This window comes from Metopolophium dirhodum, chromosome 2 (genome assembly GCF_019925205.1).
Source record: "Metopolophium dirhodum isolate CAU chromosome 2, ASM1992520v1, whole genome shotgun sequence".
Lineage (NCBI taxonomy): Eukaryota > Metazoa > Arthropoda > Insecta > Hemiptera > Aphididae > Metopolophium > Metopolophium dirhodum.
Genome location: NC_083561.1, coordinates 22,634,359 through 22,652,750, shown reverse-complemented (window position 1 = coordinate 22,652,750; position 18,392 = coordinate 22,634,359). Strand labels below are relative to the sequence as shown.

Below are 18,392 nucleotides of genomic sequence, written 5' to 3'. Positions count from 1 at the left end.
TTCAACAAGTTCTTCGGAGTTAACACAAAAAAAAACTTGCAGAAAATATTGTCCTGAATATTTGCAAATTGGATTTACGTGGAACGGAGACGAAGAAAATCCACGACCACAATGTGTTATTTGTGGATGTATACTTGCAAATGAGAGTATGCGACCAAACAAACTACATCGACATATCGATACGAACCATCCAGAAATGAAAGGTAAACAGAAAGGGTTTTATAAAAAAAAACTAGAATCTCTAAAAACAAAAAATAATATTTTTAATTTTACTGCAACTAACCAAAAAGCTACATACGCTTCATATAAAATATGTTTACGAATTGCTCACACAATTGGTGAGTCTTTAATTTTACCAGCAATCAAAGACGCAGTCGGAATCTTGTTTGATCAAAAATGTTTAAAAGAAGTTGAAAAGTTATCGCTTTCTAATTAAATGAACTTAATTTATATTTGCAAGGTATAGGCGGAGATATATTTTCAGTTCACGACAAAATTCGAGCATTTATGAAAAAACTTTTGTTGTGGAAAAATAATATTGAAAACAAAATGTTTGACTGTTCTGAATCATTTTCTAATTTCATAATTAAAAATCAAATAGAAGTTGACGATAGCATTATTACATTTATTTCTGATCATTTACAAACACTAAAAGATAATTTCGATTCATATTTTCTGAGTGAAATGGAGAACTATCAACAAATGAAATGGATTTCAAATCCTTTTCAAGAACATGACATGACAAGTGGGTTATCAATAAGAGCTAAAGAAGAATTAATCGAATTATTTGAAGATAGTGTGTTTAAAATGAATTTCAATCGAAAAAAATTAATAAGTTTCTGGTTATCAGTTCAAGAAAATTATCCAACTGTTTCCAATGAAGCTGTAAAGATGCTACTCCCATTCATTTCATCATATAATTGTGAGGTTGGTTTTTCGGCATTGGTCGCTATTAAAACCAAATTACGGAGCAAATTGAAACTTTCAAACTCACTGCGTCTCAAGCTTACCAATGTTGAAGTGGATATCGATGATGTGATGAAAAAAAATAGGAAACAATTACATCCTTCACATTAAAATTAAATACTTATTAAATTACTAATATATATTATACTTATTATACTTTTTTTTCGTAATTACACAAAATTTAATAAAATAGTCTAATTTTCTGTTGTATGGTAAAAAAAAAAAAAAGGTCATTCATTGATATTGTGGGTTGCCATATTTTAAAAAATTTTCAAAATGGGTCGTACAATAAAAAGTTTGGGAACCTCTGCTGTAGACTGTAGTTCAATTTGATATCGTAATAGGTACATACTAATCAAATAAATAATAAATGATATTCAGTTAGAATTATGTTTTTATCGTGTACATTAATTTTATCTATACCTAGATGATAGTTGTATGATAACAATTAGAAGTTGTTTATATAATAACAATTTTTATAGTTTAAAATAATTTTAGAACTTTTTTGAACGCATTGATTTTACAATGAAGTGTGTCAAAAGTAAAATATTCATAATAGTTTTCAGTCATCCAGGAAAAAAAATATTAAGAAAACCAGAAATTATTGAATAACCCACTTTTCATTGGTGTGACTGAAAAACGAATAACTGTAAATATTTAGATTGCCAATTTCTATACATGATAATTTTTAAAATATTTTGAAATTTTTGAGCTGTTTATTAGCATTAGACATTTTCCAATTTATTTTCAATTATTGTCAATAAATAAGTTTATGCTCAGTCATAACTCATAAGTCTTATACAAATAATGTTCCTCATAATATGTTTATTTGCTATTGGCAAAATTAAAACAGTGGGGGGACGAGGTGGCCGAGCGGTCTAACGCGTCGACTGCGGCGCTGGCAGTCGCGGGTTCGACTCCCGGCCACTGGGCGGCATTTTTCTTCGGGCAAGTCACGGTGTCCGGAGAACAAGTGCCGCCATCCCCCCACCCCGGGGCACGGCAGAAACCTACGGGTGCCCCATTAGAAATTCTGCCAAACACAACACACACGTGTACCAACCTACCCAATATAAAACCTACCAAACCTACCCAATATAAAAAACCTACAGTACCCTCCCCACACCCAATGGCCTATGTTGCCGCGGGTTACTCAATAAAAAAAAAAAAAAAAAAAAAAAAAAAATTAAAACAAAAAGAGCACAAGTGGGTACCTACTCCGCTTTACATTAGGTGTTGAATGTGTAGGTCACTTTTATGGACGTGTTCAATTTGAACTTAATGATATAAGATCATTGTACACGAAAAACGATTTTAAGTGTTGACTGTTTTCAGTCTAAACTACTATAAATGTATTTTATGATATTATTACTACAAAATTGATTTATACTAATAGTGTTGAATTACTTTTTCCAAAAACATTTCATTTGATATATTATGTACTCTTAAAGAGACAAATACCCACGTATTAATATTTGAAATTACAAAAAGTTAACTAATATTGTTATATGTCCAAATTTCAATGAAAAATTTTGATAATTTATTTTTTAGAGGTTTTGGTTACAATATTAAATACTTATGAGAAACATTATTGTACATTTTTAATATTTAAACTACAACATAATGTGCACATTTTATGGTTTTAATAAGTGCTGTTAAAATTTGATACTGAAGTCATTTTGTAACTTTTATATTTTTAAACTGCTATTAAAACAACATATAAGGAACTTTGTATTACATTTACAAGCCTTTTGACATAGTAATCAAACATTTATCAAAAACAATTTTCAAAAAATGTATAAAAATCTAAAATTTTTATGTCTATAGCGCTCACAAAATGTATCAATATATTTTGAACATTTTATCAGGTATGGAAAATACTAGTAATGATCTGGTGATATGTCCAAGTCTCTAGGGTTATTCATTTTTGAATTACAACAAATGATCACAAATCGATTGATGGGAATTTCATTAGTTTACTGCTAAATATCAAATATTGTAAAACTGTTTAATTTAAATGCTCATAGAAAAATAATGTTATTATTGGTATATCAAACAAGATGCTGAAGTAGATCATTTTTACTTCTTCAAAAGTAAGACAGACAAAAAAGACAAAAAAACACACATATATTGTAAAATCAATACATTTTTACATTTAATGTCTTGGTTTTTTTAGAATACTTAAACTATGTAATTAATTTTATATATCATACTTGGGAGGGAATTAAAATTAATAATTGTGTAAAGATGTTTATTCTAAAATATTTAATTGAATTTCTATTATAAATAAGTATAATTTTTTGTTCAGATGTTCTATTATATTATTCCATTGTTTTTATGTTAAACAGATTCCAATATGAGTAACACTATTTATAATTCAAGAATTTCAAAAGTCGATAAAGAAGAGTATCCTGAATTGTGAGTAAGAAAATTGAGTAAAATTAGTAAATCATTTTTGAATAAAATTATCATGTGTTTATCATATACTTATCTAGTTATTTATTTTACAAAAATGTATTGTTAAAAAATTATTTTTTCTATTCTTTTGTAGAGTTAAAAAGTCATTAAAAAATAAAAAGAGGGAAAACAAAAAAGCTATTAAAGTTTGTATTAGCCTTTTAATTTATTTATTTTTATATATACAAATGAATAATTAGGGCCCTGCTATAACAGTATCAATTTTTCATTGAATTATGACTAATTCAATATTTTTAATAATTTTTAAATATTTGATATAAAAATGTGGGCAAGTGGGAATCGTTCTACTATACAATAGGTTACTAGGGAGTCACTGTAATGGATGGTGTTAAATTTGAATTCAATGTTATAATATCATTGTATAAGCAAAACGATTCTGATCAAAAACAGTCAGTCAGCCTATTATATTACGAAGTATATTTGATGATATTATAGTGAATAAAGTAATTTATATATAACCTATTTACGTGGAACCTTGTTTTAAATTTTCAATCCTTAGCTATAAAAGTTGGACATTTTATAAATTATTTAATACAAAATAATTATTAAATTGGAAATTTGATAAATTTTGTCAACATTTGAACTTCAAAATATGCTCATAAAAAAAAAATTGTGCCTATGTATTTTTAATATTTTTCAACTGCTATTGTAACAATATATCAGGGCCTTGCATTAAATTTTCACGCTTTTTTACCCAACAAGTAAAATTTTATTGATATTTATAGAAAAAAAAAAAAAAAAAAATTGAAAACTGACAATGTCCGTAAACAGCTCAAAAAGAATCAAATTATTTTCAAAATTTTATCGTGTATATAAAATGCTAATATAACATTCAGTGAATTTTTCAAGTATCTATAGTCATACGTTTTTTAATTACAACAAAATAAGAAAATCGTTACATGAGAAATCGAGTGAATATCAAATGTTGTAAAAATATGAATTTCAAACTCTCATAAAAATTTAATTTGACTTTCTTGTACATTTTTTTTTTTTTGGATAAAGGTAGACAAACTTATGGATAATCTTGTATTGTAAATTTTTATAAATTCTCAACTCAAAATAATTTGTAAATTTTCGTGATTTTTCTGTATTTTGTCAAGATTTGAACTTTAAATGCTTATAAATAAAAACTGTGTCTAAGGATTTTTAATTTTTTTCAAATGTCATTGTAACAATATAGTAGGAGCCTTGTATTCAATTTTCAAGCTTTTTTATCCAACAAATACAGTTTTATTTCCATTCATAAAAAAAAAAACTAATAAAATTGGAAACTGAAAATGTTCCTAAACAGTTCAAAAAAAATCAAAATTTTATCGTGTATAGAAAATGCAAATATAAACCTGAAAAATATATCTTGGGCGCCACTGTGCTTGACAACTACTGTACAATAGAGTGGTACCCTTTTTTAAATTTGATAAATTTTGTCAAAATGCTTATAAAATAAATATTGTTACTATATATTTTTAATATTTTTCAATTGTCATTGTAACTATTTGTTAGAAGCCTTGTATACAGGTACTAACTTGTATACTAAGTCAAAATATTTTTAAGTTGTTATAGAGTAGGTATAGAAAATGCTAATATAAATATTTAGTCAAAATGTCATGTATTGACAGTCATTTGTTTTAGAGTTAAACCCTTTTTCCCTGCGATTTTGAAAACTATTTTGACCTTCCGAATACACCAACTAGATTCAATTTCCTATTTGAAGAAAATACCGTTGAAGAAAATCCAAGCATATGATGTACTGTCCCAAACTGTGATGACAGGCACAAAAAATATAAAAACACATCATTGTAAAATTAATACATTCATTGCTCCGTTCAGAATCTAAAATTTAAAAATATTTATTCCGTTTAAGAGTTTTTTAAAATTGAAAAAGCAAAGTATTTGTTATTTTTTCAATAGTAATTAGTATCTATGTATACCTATTAATATTTATACATTCATCTATTAGTATTATATTCATTACCAGCTACTTCCAAAACTCTTAAAATTTATTAATATATATAGTTTCATAAAGTACCGTAATTTATGATGACTTTGTTTTAAACTAATATAAAAATATACCAAAATAATCACACTTTTTAGATTCTGAGCGAAGCGATGAATGTATTGACTTTACAATGATGTGTGTTTTTTTTTTTTATTTTTTTTTTTTGTGTCTGTCATTACCTTTTAGGACAGTAAAAGTACTTGGATTTCCAAGTACTTTTCAAAAGCGAGGTGAAAAACAAAAGAAAAATTAAGGAAAAACGGGAATTTTTACGCAAAATCTGTTTTCGAGAAAATCGATTTTGGTTTTTGGTGTAACTCTAAAACAAATTACTGTAGGGACATGAAATTTTGACTGAATGTTTATATTAGCATTTTCTATACACCATAAAATTTTGAAAATATTTTGACTCTTTTTGAGCTGTTTACGGACATTGTCAGTTTTAAATTTTTTTAGTTTTTTTTTCTATAAATATCAATACAATTTTATCTGTTGAGTAAAAAAGCTTAAAAATTTAATAGAAGGTTCCTAGGTTATTGTTTCAAAGGCAGATGAAAAAAATTAAAAATCCTTACTCAGAGTTTTTATTTATAAGCATTTAAAGTTCAAATTTTGACAAAATACGGAAAAATCAGGAAAATTAGCAAATTATTTTGAGTTCAGAATTCATAAAAATTTTTATTTTTAAATCTAAGATTTGAAAATGTAATATAAGATTACTCATAAGTTTGTCAACCTTTATCAACAAAAAAAATGTCTACAAGAAACTTAAATTAAATTTTTATGAGCGTCCGAAATTTATATTTTTACAACATTTGATATTCACTTGTTTTCTCATGTAACCATTTTCTTATTTTATTGTAATTAAAAAACGAATGACTGTAGATACTTGAAAATTTCACTGAATGTTTATATTAGCATTTTCTATACATCATACAATTTTGAAAATATTTTGACTCTTTTTGAGATGTTTACGGACATTGTCAGTTTTCAATTTTTTTAGTTTTCTATAAATATCAATAAAAAATTTTTTGTTAGGTAAAAAAGCGTGAAAATTTAATACAAGGCTCCTGATATATTGTTTTAATAGAAGTTGAAAAATATTAAAAATACATAGGCACAATTTTTTTTTTATAAGCATTTAAAGTTCAAATTTTGACAATATTTATCAAATTTATAATTTATTAATTATTTTGTAGTTAAAAATGTATAAAATGTTTAACTTTTATGGCTAAGGTTTGAAAATTTGAAACAAGGTTTCACGTAAATAGGTTATATATAAATTACTTTATTCACAATAATATCATCAAATATACTTGGTAATATCATAGGCTGACTGATCGTTTTCGCTCAGAATCGTTTTTCTTATACAATGATATTATATCATTGAATTCAAATTTAACGCTATCCATGACAGTGACCCACTTGTAACCTACTGTACAGCAGAGCGACATCCACTTATCCACCTTTTTTTGTTAATTGCGTTTAAAGTTCAAATTTTAAAAAAATTCATAACATTATAAGAAGTTTTTTACTTAACATTGTATGTATTGTTATATTCCGTGTATGTAACTTTAAAATAATTAATGTATTTTCTTGATTTAATCTTTGATAGGCGGTAAATCGTAACGAAGTAATGTTACAGAAAAAATCGAATAAACATAAACGACAGACGACTGATAAAGAATATTCGAAAAACGATTCCCCTCAATCAGTGGACATTAATGTGGAGACATGTTATGATAATATTAATCATATTGGCGAAGATTTTGGAAATAAATTAGAACTTGTTGACTCTCGGGACGATCACCCATCGGAATATCGGAATATTATCGACACAGTTATGTATTTAGGCCAATATTGTAATCAAATATTTAACAACGCCAACGGTGTATTCATTCACGAAAATGTTCTCACTGGAAACATTCCTCTCCAGTGCGACGTTTGCTTTAGAACGTTTAGCTATAAATCTAAATTGTATTTACATAAAAGAACACACACCGGTGAGAAACCATATGTGTGCAATGTTTGTAGCCGATCATTTTCGCTTAAGTCAAATTTGGTTACACATAAAAGAACGCACACTGGTGAGAAACCATATGTGTGCAACGTCTGTGGTCAATCATTTTCGCGTAAAGGAAATTTGGTTACACATAAAAGAACGCACACTGGTGAGAAACCATATGTGTGCAACGTCTGTGGTCAATCATTTTCGCAAAAAGGAAATTTGGTTACACATAAAAGAACGCATACTGGGGAGAAACCATATGCTTGCAACGTTTGTGGCCGATTATTTTCGTACAAAGGGGATTTGGTTAAACATATAAGAACGCACACTGGTGAGAAACCGTATGCGTGCAATTATTGTGGACGATCATTTTCGTTACATGGAAATTTGGTTACACATATAAGAACGCACACCGGTGTGAAACCATATACGTGCAATTTTTGTGGCCGATCATTTTCGCAAAAAGTAAGTTGTGTTGTACATTATAGAATACACACAGGTGAAAAACCATTCGAGTGCGGTTATTGTGAAAAAAAGTTTTCATCAAGCGGTGATCGTACAAAACATACACGAAATGTTCATACCAAATGTTTTTAAATTCATTACTTAAAATGCCGTTACGACCCACAAGTCAAACAACAAACATCAAATCATAAACGATAACGTCTGCTCCGTGATCATCATGGTAAAGGAAAAGCATTTGGAAAACGCTATTACTACCTATATCGTAAGCGTTTGAATTCCACTGATCAAGACGCAATCCTTTACAGTTCTCATTGTCAACGACAATCGTCCATTGTGAATAAAAACTTGAATACTGTAGCAGTGGAGTTTAATTACATGACTAATTTTGATATGCCATTTCAATAAGCGTACAAGACGTCATACACTACGGATATTTTTTATTTCGTTGCTAACGTTAGTTATTAAAACCTCCAAGAACCAAATGCTTATTTACTGCAGTTACCGACGATGGACACATTGCACAGACCTCCAAGTTTAATATCAATGGAAATATTTTCAACTCCAGAAGACTTTTGTAAACAGAGAGTGATTCGATTAAAATAAGAAAATAAAATAGCAGTGCACATTATATTTTGTTTTTGATTTCCCAATACTTATCATATTAAATGATAACAAAATTCAGTTTGTATAGAATTAGGTTCTATTATTGTGTAAATATATTTTATCTACAGAGTACAATTTAATTAATAAAAATCAAAAGTTGTGTATTTAAAAATTATTTTTTGTTTAAATCTTTACGTTATATTCGTTCAAAAATGTTTTTTTTAAATTTATTTATTATTTTTATTGATCATTATAGGCTCGGCAACTATGACTATTAGGTGTTTGTTTGTTTGTAAGGGAGGATACTGTATAGGTTGGTAAACACTTGTGTTTTAGTTTGGCAGAATTTTCAAGTGGGCTGCACCCGTAGGTATCTGTCATGCCCGGGTGGGGGATGGCGGCACTTCTCTCCGGAAATGCCGCCCGCAGCCGAGGTTTTGAACCAGCGCCAGTGCGCGTCGCAACCAACGCCTTATTCCGCTCAGCCACTCCGTCCTCCATGTGTGTTTTTATTTACATTTATTGAAGAAGAAAAAAATCTTTTTATTTTCGTCCAAATGTGAACTTCAGACGTCTATAAAAAAAATCTATTGTACCTACATATAAATTTATTGGCTCTTTTGTTTACTGTATGAATAACTTAAGAGAAACTATGTAGGTAGGTATTCAATTTTCACACTTTGATTGAAAAATTTTTTTATTGACATTCATAAAAATAAAACATGAAAAATTGAAAAAGTCAAATGTTTATATAATATGCTCGAAAGATTCAAATCTATATATTTTGAAAATAATACCATTTGTAGAAAATGCTAATATATACATCTGATGAAAATTTCATGATATGTTACATTATATCTATATTCTACTTTATTTTATTTTATTTTATTTTATCTATGTTATATTATATTATTAAGTAATATATTAGGATGACTAGTTTTACGTACTAACTACATGTAGCTACTCAGCTACCTCGTTTTGGTTAGGTACCTATAGAAATAAATATAATTAAAATACTTAACATTGTGGTTTAATTGATGAATAAAAAAAAAATACTATATTTAGTATATTACTATATTACTAAACATTTAAAATTATTTATTACTTATTAGAACAAATTGTATTACATTTCTTTACATATAATATTATTTAGTTAAAGTTAATACAATTTGGCAGTTATTTTCATAAAATACTGGTAGTGGCGTACACAGGGGGGGGGCTAACGGGCTAAAGCCCCCCCCCATTGCCTGTATTATTATTTTTTTTAAATATTTATGAAGTTTCAACTGTCGTCTACTGGTAAGCATGACGTAAATTGATGTACGTCTTACCAGAATGAATTCATATTTGCATACCAATTTTCCTTAAATAATCAGTAATTTTTTGGTAAAAGTATGAACTACTTACAGGGTGGTTATGTTTAAAACACAATTTCTTAAACTACTTGTTTAAAACATGAAAACATTTTGTTAATTGTTTAAAACGAACAAGACATGTTTAAAACAATGTAAAATCCAAGTGAATATTGTGTTTGTTTTTTTTTATTAATTAACATGCAGCAACTTAGGCCATTGGGTGGTTTTTAATTGTGGGGAAGGGTACTTTAGGTTAAATACGTGTGTTTGTTAGTTTAGCAGATTTTTTAGTGGGCACGTAGGTATCTGCTATGCCCGGGTGGAGGATGGCGGCACTTCACACCGTGACTTGCCCGAAGAAAAATGCGCCCGCAGCCGAGGTTTTGAACCGGGGTCGGTAAAGTGGAAATCCCAAAAAGTGCCGGGCACTAAAGTGGAAATCTCCAAAAGTGCTGTGTGCACATTTCACGCGCGATGCGAACAGTCACTGAAATCTATTCCACGGTCGTCGGTACCTTACAAATTATAAATTGTTGGTTACATCTCATAATCATATTATAACCTCCATGCGTGACGCTTGAAATAAATAAAACTAAATCGTTTTTTTCATGAAATATATTGTTGTTGTATAATTATAGTCTAGTTGTTGCATAGATCCCTGCATTACCTTTGCCGTTATCGATGATGCATAGGCATGACAAAAAAATAGTATGTGTGGCTCGTGCGGGAAGGCAATTTCAGTCTTGGGCGAAATGCGGCCCTCGCCGGCGGCTCGTCCGTACACGTCGCCCGCGACTGAAATGGCTCACTTGTCGCCCTTGCCACACAATATACTATTAAATAGCTATAATAAAAACTTATGATGGACCTTGTATTACATTGTTAAGCTCTTTGACGAAATAAATAATTATTTATTGACATTTTTAGAAGACATAAACTAAAATTAATCAAATATGATCCAAGTGAAGACTTATCAGGATTACCAAACAATTTTAACAAATTTTCATTTATTTTGGTTATTCCTGATTATTTTAAAAAATACTGAGAATTTTCAATATTGACCTCCCAAAAGTACGAACTAGATCCAATTTGAGATTCCATTGAAGTTAATGATCAGAGCATTTTTTTTACTAGAAAAGTTGAGAAGTTGTACTTGTACAAACATTTTAAAATACCTCGCCTAAACGTCAGCAATTATTAAAATGGACAAAATAAAAATAAAATTCTAATTAATTTTTAAGCCATTGAAAATCCTGCGTACGCCACTGTATACCAGTATACTATTATAATATTTATTCATTTCATACTGGTCTAGCAGTCCTTATCCGTCCACTATTCAGTTGTAGAAGAGGTCTGCCTACAATCAGTAAAATAGCTTCCGTTTAAATGATTAATTTATACTCGAAGTGGTGATAGCCTGGGAGTTTGGACTAAATATATTAATTTAAATGTGAGGGTGCCTGCCAGGGGCGTCCGCAGAAAATCAGCTCAGTGGGTGCAAAATTAAATTTATGCTATACATAGGTACATAGGTAGCCACATATTTACATTATTATACATAAATTTTTTTGTTCATTAAAAAAATCCCAGTGGGTGCAATAATGGCACCCACTAGCCCTTCTCTGCGGGCGCCCCTGGTGCCTGCATCGTATATATTGTGTACCTACAATATTTAATAACCTTCCCAAACGAATACAAATCCCGGGTCTTGGTAAAGTGTTATTTATAAATTGTATACACGCAAGTCTTTTTAATTTTCATTTAATAATATATTATAGTTTCATATATTAATAATATATACTTATTACATATAATATAATATAGTTAATACCATTGAGTATAGGCAATATAGATCTATACTATATATATGTCTATACTCTATACTATATTATATACTCAATGTTAATACGCTAGTCACGTGACGTTAAATTCTCGGGAGTCCAATTAAAAGGCAGACGAAAGAGTTTAATTTTTTTTTTCAAAATCGAATTTAATTTATATTTATTTATTTATTTTAGCCAAATAAATTGCATTCATAATAGCTGGTACGTATACCAACTGAGCTGTAAACTCATATCTGGTTAGGTTAGGTTAGGTTAACCTAACCTAACCTATACGGAGTTCATAGATATTAAAAATCGTTTTTATAGTAAAATACTTATGCAAATGAAAATACGATTTAATTAATTAAACATAACATGGTATATCTATCTAGCAGTGTTGGGAAGGAACTCGTTCCAAAAAGAACAGATTCTTGGAACGAGTTCTTTTTGTAGGAACGAAGCTCAGAACTGCTTCCTTTAAAAACAAAGGAAGAAGAAAATGAACGAATTCTTTATTTTGAGGAATTGCAGTTCCTTTATATTTTGTAAATCGTATAAAAATATGTTATTTATAAAATAAGACTAGCTATATCTGCATCATGTTATAAATAATTATAATATTACGCACTTAAAACATTAAATTATATTTTTAATTCTTTATTTTATGATTATACATTTCATGTAGGTATATACAACATTGTTATTTCTCATTTGTATTTTTTTTCGAACGTTTTAAGCATGAATACATTTAAGTCATTCAATTGTATATGACTCTTGTTTCCTTCACAAGCCAGGCCTTAGGAGACAAACCTTTTCACATATTATAAAATAATAATGTTTATTGTTTTTGAAATAATTAAGTCTTTATATCTATATCCATCTAATATCTATAAACTATAGGTATTATTTAATTATTATTAGGTATCTATTTGAACGCCTTCCGCCAACAATGTTCACACTGCAATCCTGCATACTTGCATACATTAGATTTAGGAGTTGCACAATAAGTAGATAGGTAGGTCGTAAGTATATAGTTGCTATATAATAGGAAAATGACAATATAGGTACTTATAGTCTACTTTATCAACAAATCTGTTACCTATATATATATGAATATAATATGCTACTGTGTTAAATGTATTTATTTATTATATACCTATAAATTTTTGTTTAAGTACCTATATCTACAAATCACAGCATTTTTTATCACTATTACGATGTGGAAAATATATTTTATATAATTTAATATATTTTATATAATGGTTGCTATTGGTAGCAAATGATAATAGTAATGCCACTAATACCTAGTAGAAATTAGTACTATTTTTTTTTGTATATAAATGGTTGCCATTGGTTACTCGGGCAGACCAGGAGCAAGCAATCTCATAGATTGTTTTTAGAGATGTCAGAAAAGTTTAGAGAGTTTAAATCACGTTATAAATATACCAAGTAATAAATCCAATCCACGACTAGTTGGTGAGCCCATCTAGGTCGAATTATTTCACAAAGCTAGGTACACTGACGCTGATTTTTCCATGAACTGAGGTTAGGTACACTGCCGTACACTTAAACTGAAAAAACCTATATAGCATATACCTACTATATATAGGATTTGTCACAAAAAAAAACTACAGACGGGCGAATCGAGATTTGCAGTTACTTGTATTATACTTTACGCCGTTTAAAAAACCTTACACATCAGGTATGTAAAATAAAGATATGTTTACGTTTCCACCTTTACAGGTAGGTCTTGTACATAGGCAGAAATTTGGTCACATCCGTGGGGGGGCTTTACATTTTTGTTTTATCCATTAGCGTAAACACTTTTTAAACGCTTCAACCTACTAACTAGTGACTACTCAGTACTCCTACTTTATTCTAGCAGAGGCACCAAGTATATATAGGTATATTAAAATATACAGTTTATTTTGACATTTAGTGTGGTTTGTTACATTCAGGGGGGGCTTAAGCCCCCCCCCCCCCAATATCCGCCTATGGTATTGTAACAAAAATTAAAAAACGACGTTTAATCACAAATAATATGAGGGGAGGCGGATAGTACCTACCTACATTCTAGGATAGATCATTTCTGGAATATCGTCTGATCCACGATAGTTATTAAAAAATAACATATTGCATGTCACAAATCTTGATGGGGAGGGTGTCCACTGACCACTCTGCTACCCCTATTGAAACGCCTATGGCCATCATTATCTGCACATTATGCTTAATCGCATATAAAGTAATAAAACTAAAAGGATAGCTTTTAGAAGTTAAAAGTGTATAGTAAAATTATTAACCTACTTATACAATCATATACTTCATTTTAATTAAATAAAATAGGTATAGTAACACGCATACTTTATGTCGTTTATGCAATAAAGTACTTGAAATAATCTGTTAAGTACCTACCGAATATTATAAAATAGACCCTAGAAAATAAACCCTTTTATTATATAATATTTTCTTTGATAGGTATATTACAAGTATAATATATAATATATCAATTATTATTATAATAAATAATTATTATTTCATACTTAAAATATTTCATATAATTTTGTGGGCTCCAAATAATTGATACAAATCTAAAATCTCAGCGCATTATTGTAGAACAATTTATTTCCGACTAGTAGAAAATAACAGAGCTACTATAGCCTATAGATGTTGAAGAACATAGGTACTATATAGGTACTGCTGAAGGACTGTTCCTTTAGCTAATTGCGCGAAGTCGTAAGTTCGTTACACAGCAAATCTATAGGGTGTTCCAGGCGTGTTCCAATGTGGTAGATTCTGTGTAACTCTTAGCTTGAGTTGTAGAGCCCATATCTATTGCCGATTTCAATTTCTAAACTTTAATACTTTTTTTGGATACAATTACAAACATTTTATAAAGTGTGTTACATTATTATATGGTAATATAATTATTAATATTATAATTAATATTGTCGTTTTAAATGGGAAGCAGTGGCGTGGCAAACTTCATTAACTTATAAGGCACAATAATTTATATTAGTAATTATAAATACTTATATAAATAATTACGTATTTACTTAAATGGTAACTGAGAATGATTGGCATAATCTTAGTGTGTACTTAATAAATTATTTACTATATGTGAACTGCCCCTGTATCCAGGACACCCACCACCTTTTAAGCTGAGGTACGTGCCTCAAATAAAGTCCTTCGTCACGCCACTGATGGGAAGCACACTTTGTGATGAATTCCTATAAATTCACCTATGCCTAGCGCTATACGAGTCCGTGTACAAGAAGGCCAACCAGTGGCGATAAAATTAATTTCTCCTGGGGGAGGATGTAGCTGATTTTTTAACACGCACTATTTTATCATTAAAAATATAATTTATGGTTATAAGATCATAAATATTGTAAAAAATTTCATAGATGATTTATCTTCCTCAATCATTTGACCGCCCCTGGCGCTAGCAGAATTAAATTTCAGTCGTGAAGTAAGTTTAAAATTCAATAGCCAAATAAATATACCTATACCTAGTATAGATAGGTATCATCTATACTATTATATAAAGTAGAGTTGTTAGTTACCGTTGTTGAGGGTAATCTCTGGAACTACTGAACCGATTTCAAAAATTCTTCCATCAATAGAAAGCCACATTCTTTGTGAGTGGCATAGGCTAATTTAAAAAGGGAATTGATCACCCCCGGTAGGTGCTCAAACAGGAATTTTGAAATTTACGATAGAAATATTTGTTTATTAATGGTTGCTATGGGAGTTAAGAATAATATCAGCTAACATTTTTTTTTTTTTTTATCCTGTATACAAAATTTCTACCTGAAGGAGTGGTACTTTGACATATAGTATCTTATCTTTTAGCAAATTGCATCAAGATGGTACTTTAGACAGGTCATTTTTCAATTTTCTCAAGAATTATTTAATGCCACGGGAAAAACCACCGACAAATTATAAAAAGCCGCTAAAAATGGAATTTTAATTTCTAACGCTTTGTTTATCACCAGGGTTGTGATTTTATAGCACTTAAAATTGCCCAAATATGCGCTATAATATTACCTTAAATATCGCTAAATATTTGCTAAAAAGATGCAATAAAAACAACTAAATATGCAAATAAAGGAAATTTATTAATTAATAATTTTTTAATCACTTACAAATTATTATAAGTAGTTACTTAAGATTTGAAATAATTTAGTCACTCTGATCAGAATCCAAATGAATTGACTTTACAACGCATTCAACGCTCGTTCGTTTATAATCGGCGATTAATAGTCGCAGTAGAAATCGTCAAAAAAAACCCAGCAAGTCAGCAGATAACAAAAATTAGAACCAAATACCTAATACGAAATTATCGTAATAATTCGATTGAAAAAAATCTAAAAACACTTACTAAAATATAATTTCATAAAATATGACCAATTTTGATTCAAAAATAGATAAAAATGCAAAAGTCCAAAAGAAGCAAAATAAAATTTTTAATTTTAGTTCTCTGTATCACGAAACACATTTTTAGCTTAATCTGCTATTGTTTAAGCATCTCATAAGAAATATGCAAATGCTATAAAATCCCAACCCAGCTTATCACCATAGAAACGAATAAAAAATTATAATATTATAATATCAATTCAACTTACAGGCTATAATAAATAAAAACAGTATAAAATATCCAGACTGACAAACCGTCTCCGCTCAGAATCATTTTTCTTATACGATGATATATCATAAAACTATTCATATAACTATTATATTATTGAACTCAAGTTGAATACAATCCATTATAAATTGACTCACTTAAGTTCCAATTGTAACCTACTGTACAGCAGAGCGACATCCACTTACCCGCTTTTTAAACTTGTTAAATCAAAAAACTAAATTTATATTATACTTACTTGGTTGTTTTGCTTTGCATAATAATATTATGTTAATGTTTAGCTTACTACCTATTCCGCGTATTGACGATTAACGCAATAACGCGTTATAATAAGGGCGCTTGGTTCTCATAACAATGTTATATATTATAGTCGTAGGACTGCCTAATTTATATTGTTATTTGTTATAAAGGTAACTTTATACCATAAAAATTATGCATTAGCCCTAAGTTTTGAAAAATTCAACTTGTGTCCTGGAAAATTATAATTAAAAAATGTATGCTGGCCAATGTTGGGCAGAAAAATTCTACTATATTAACCGATGATTACAGTATAAGTGGATTTTACCTATAACTGAATATTCATACATTTTATTAAATATATACACTTGTTGAATTTTACATTACGACGATGTACTATTTATGTTAAAAATAATAACATTTTAATACATATAACTAAACCCTGTGATTAACAATGTAATCATTATCCACGATTAAATTCACTTATTAATTTTTCATACCTAGTGAAATTGTATTATTATTTATATCATCTTAATCCTTAGGTAATAACAAATTCAACAAGTGTATATTTAATGAAATGCATGAATATTTAGTTATAAGTAAAATCCACATAAGCTGTAATCATCGGTTACCTAATCGTACAATTTTTTTGCCCAACACTGATGCTGGCATATTATTATTAATTTATTTTTTTTGGTGGGGGATCATAATTGGTGCTTGAGCCCCGTGTCACCCATATACATATACGCGTAGTACCTATATTACTATATAGTATATATTATATAAGTATACTTATGTCGGGTTGCATGGAAAATTGATTAATTTTTGATTGGTTTAATACAATTTAATGAACCAATCATGAATAATGTTTAAGGGACCAATTATAGCTCACTATTGATTCAATAAATGTTTAGTGATTAAACAACTCGGCCTAAGATTAATATTAATCTTATAATAAATCTTGTGTTTTGAGAGAAATAAAAAATCTTACCTACCTATTTTTAATAACGATATAAAAACATTATAATTTAACGCTAAGATTTTGAGAGAATATTATTCTGACCTATATTACCCAAGGCTGGGCATTAACGAGTTAAAAATTAAAATTAAGTTAAAACGTTAAGTTAATATTAACTAAATTAAGTAACTCGTTACTTTTTTTTGGAAACTTAATTTTAACTTAATAAGTTAATTTTTTATCATATTTAACGTGTTAACTTCAAGTTAATTTTATACAGATTTCTTAAAATTAAGTTACATTTTAAATTTGACCCATTGATTTATAATTTTGTTGGCTTGAGAATTATTAGATATCATAGAAAATAAATGGGAAAATGACGTACCTATGGTTAATAAATAATAATTATTACCGATTGAGTTTGATATATACACAATAGACATAATATAGGTATTTTCAATTTTGTAAATAGCCTATTAGCCTGTATCCAGTGTAATACTAGTAATGCCCACCCGCATGTAATAATAATTAATAATTAATATTTATAAATTTGTGATTATTGTCTATTGATGTATATACAAATATACAATATACATACAGTATATACTATAACTATATACTTTATACATTATACATATTACGAATAGTGAATACGAGCCATATTGGATATAAATATTTGATCATATATTATGTTTATCATTGTCATAATATTATATAATGAAAAAGAACATTGAACTATTATTATATATTTAAATTATATATTAAATATTAATATAAATTTATATTTATATGTACTCATATAATTGTATACGGGTCTCGACGTTCATGTACTTAATTAGTTTTCTTGTAAACCATAACTCA

The 18,392-nt window shown here is 28.6% G+C and overlaps 1 protein-coding gene across 6 annotated transcripts in view; it reads left to right on the top strand.

The window, feature by feature from the left end:
• Positions 1-9,406, top strand: part of LOC132938401 (zinc finger protein 568-like) — a 29,004-nt gene extending 19,598 nt beyond the window's left edge. For 2 of the 6 annotated variants that reach the window (XM_061005207.1, XM_061005206.1), the window contains exons 21-23: positions 3,315-3,384; positions 3,518-3,569; positions 7,056-9,402. In XM_061005207.1, the coding sequence (XP_060861190.1) occupies positions 3,315-3,384; positions 3,518-3,569; positions 7,056-8,045 (1,112 nt within the window). In that variant the 3' untranslated portion in view covers positions 8,046-9,402. Of the gene's footprint in view, positions 1-3,314; positions 3,389-3,517; positions 3,570-7,055 lie in introns of all 6 variants that reach the window. The other 4 variants (XR_009663909.1, XM_061005210.1, XM_061005208.1 and 1 more) reach the window with 4 other exon arrangements.
• Positions 9,407-18,392: the final 8,986 nt, after the last annotated feature.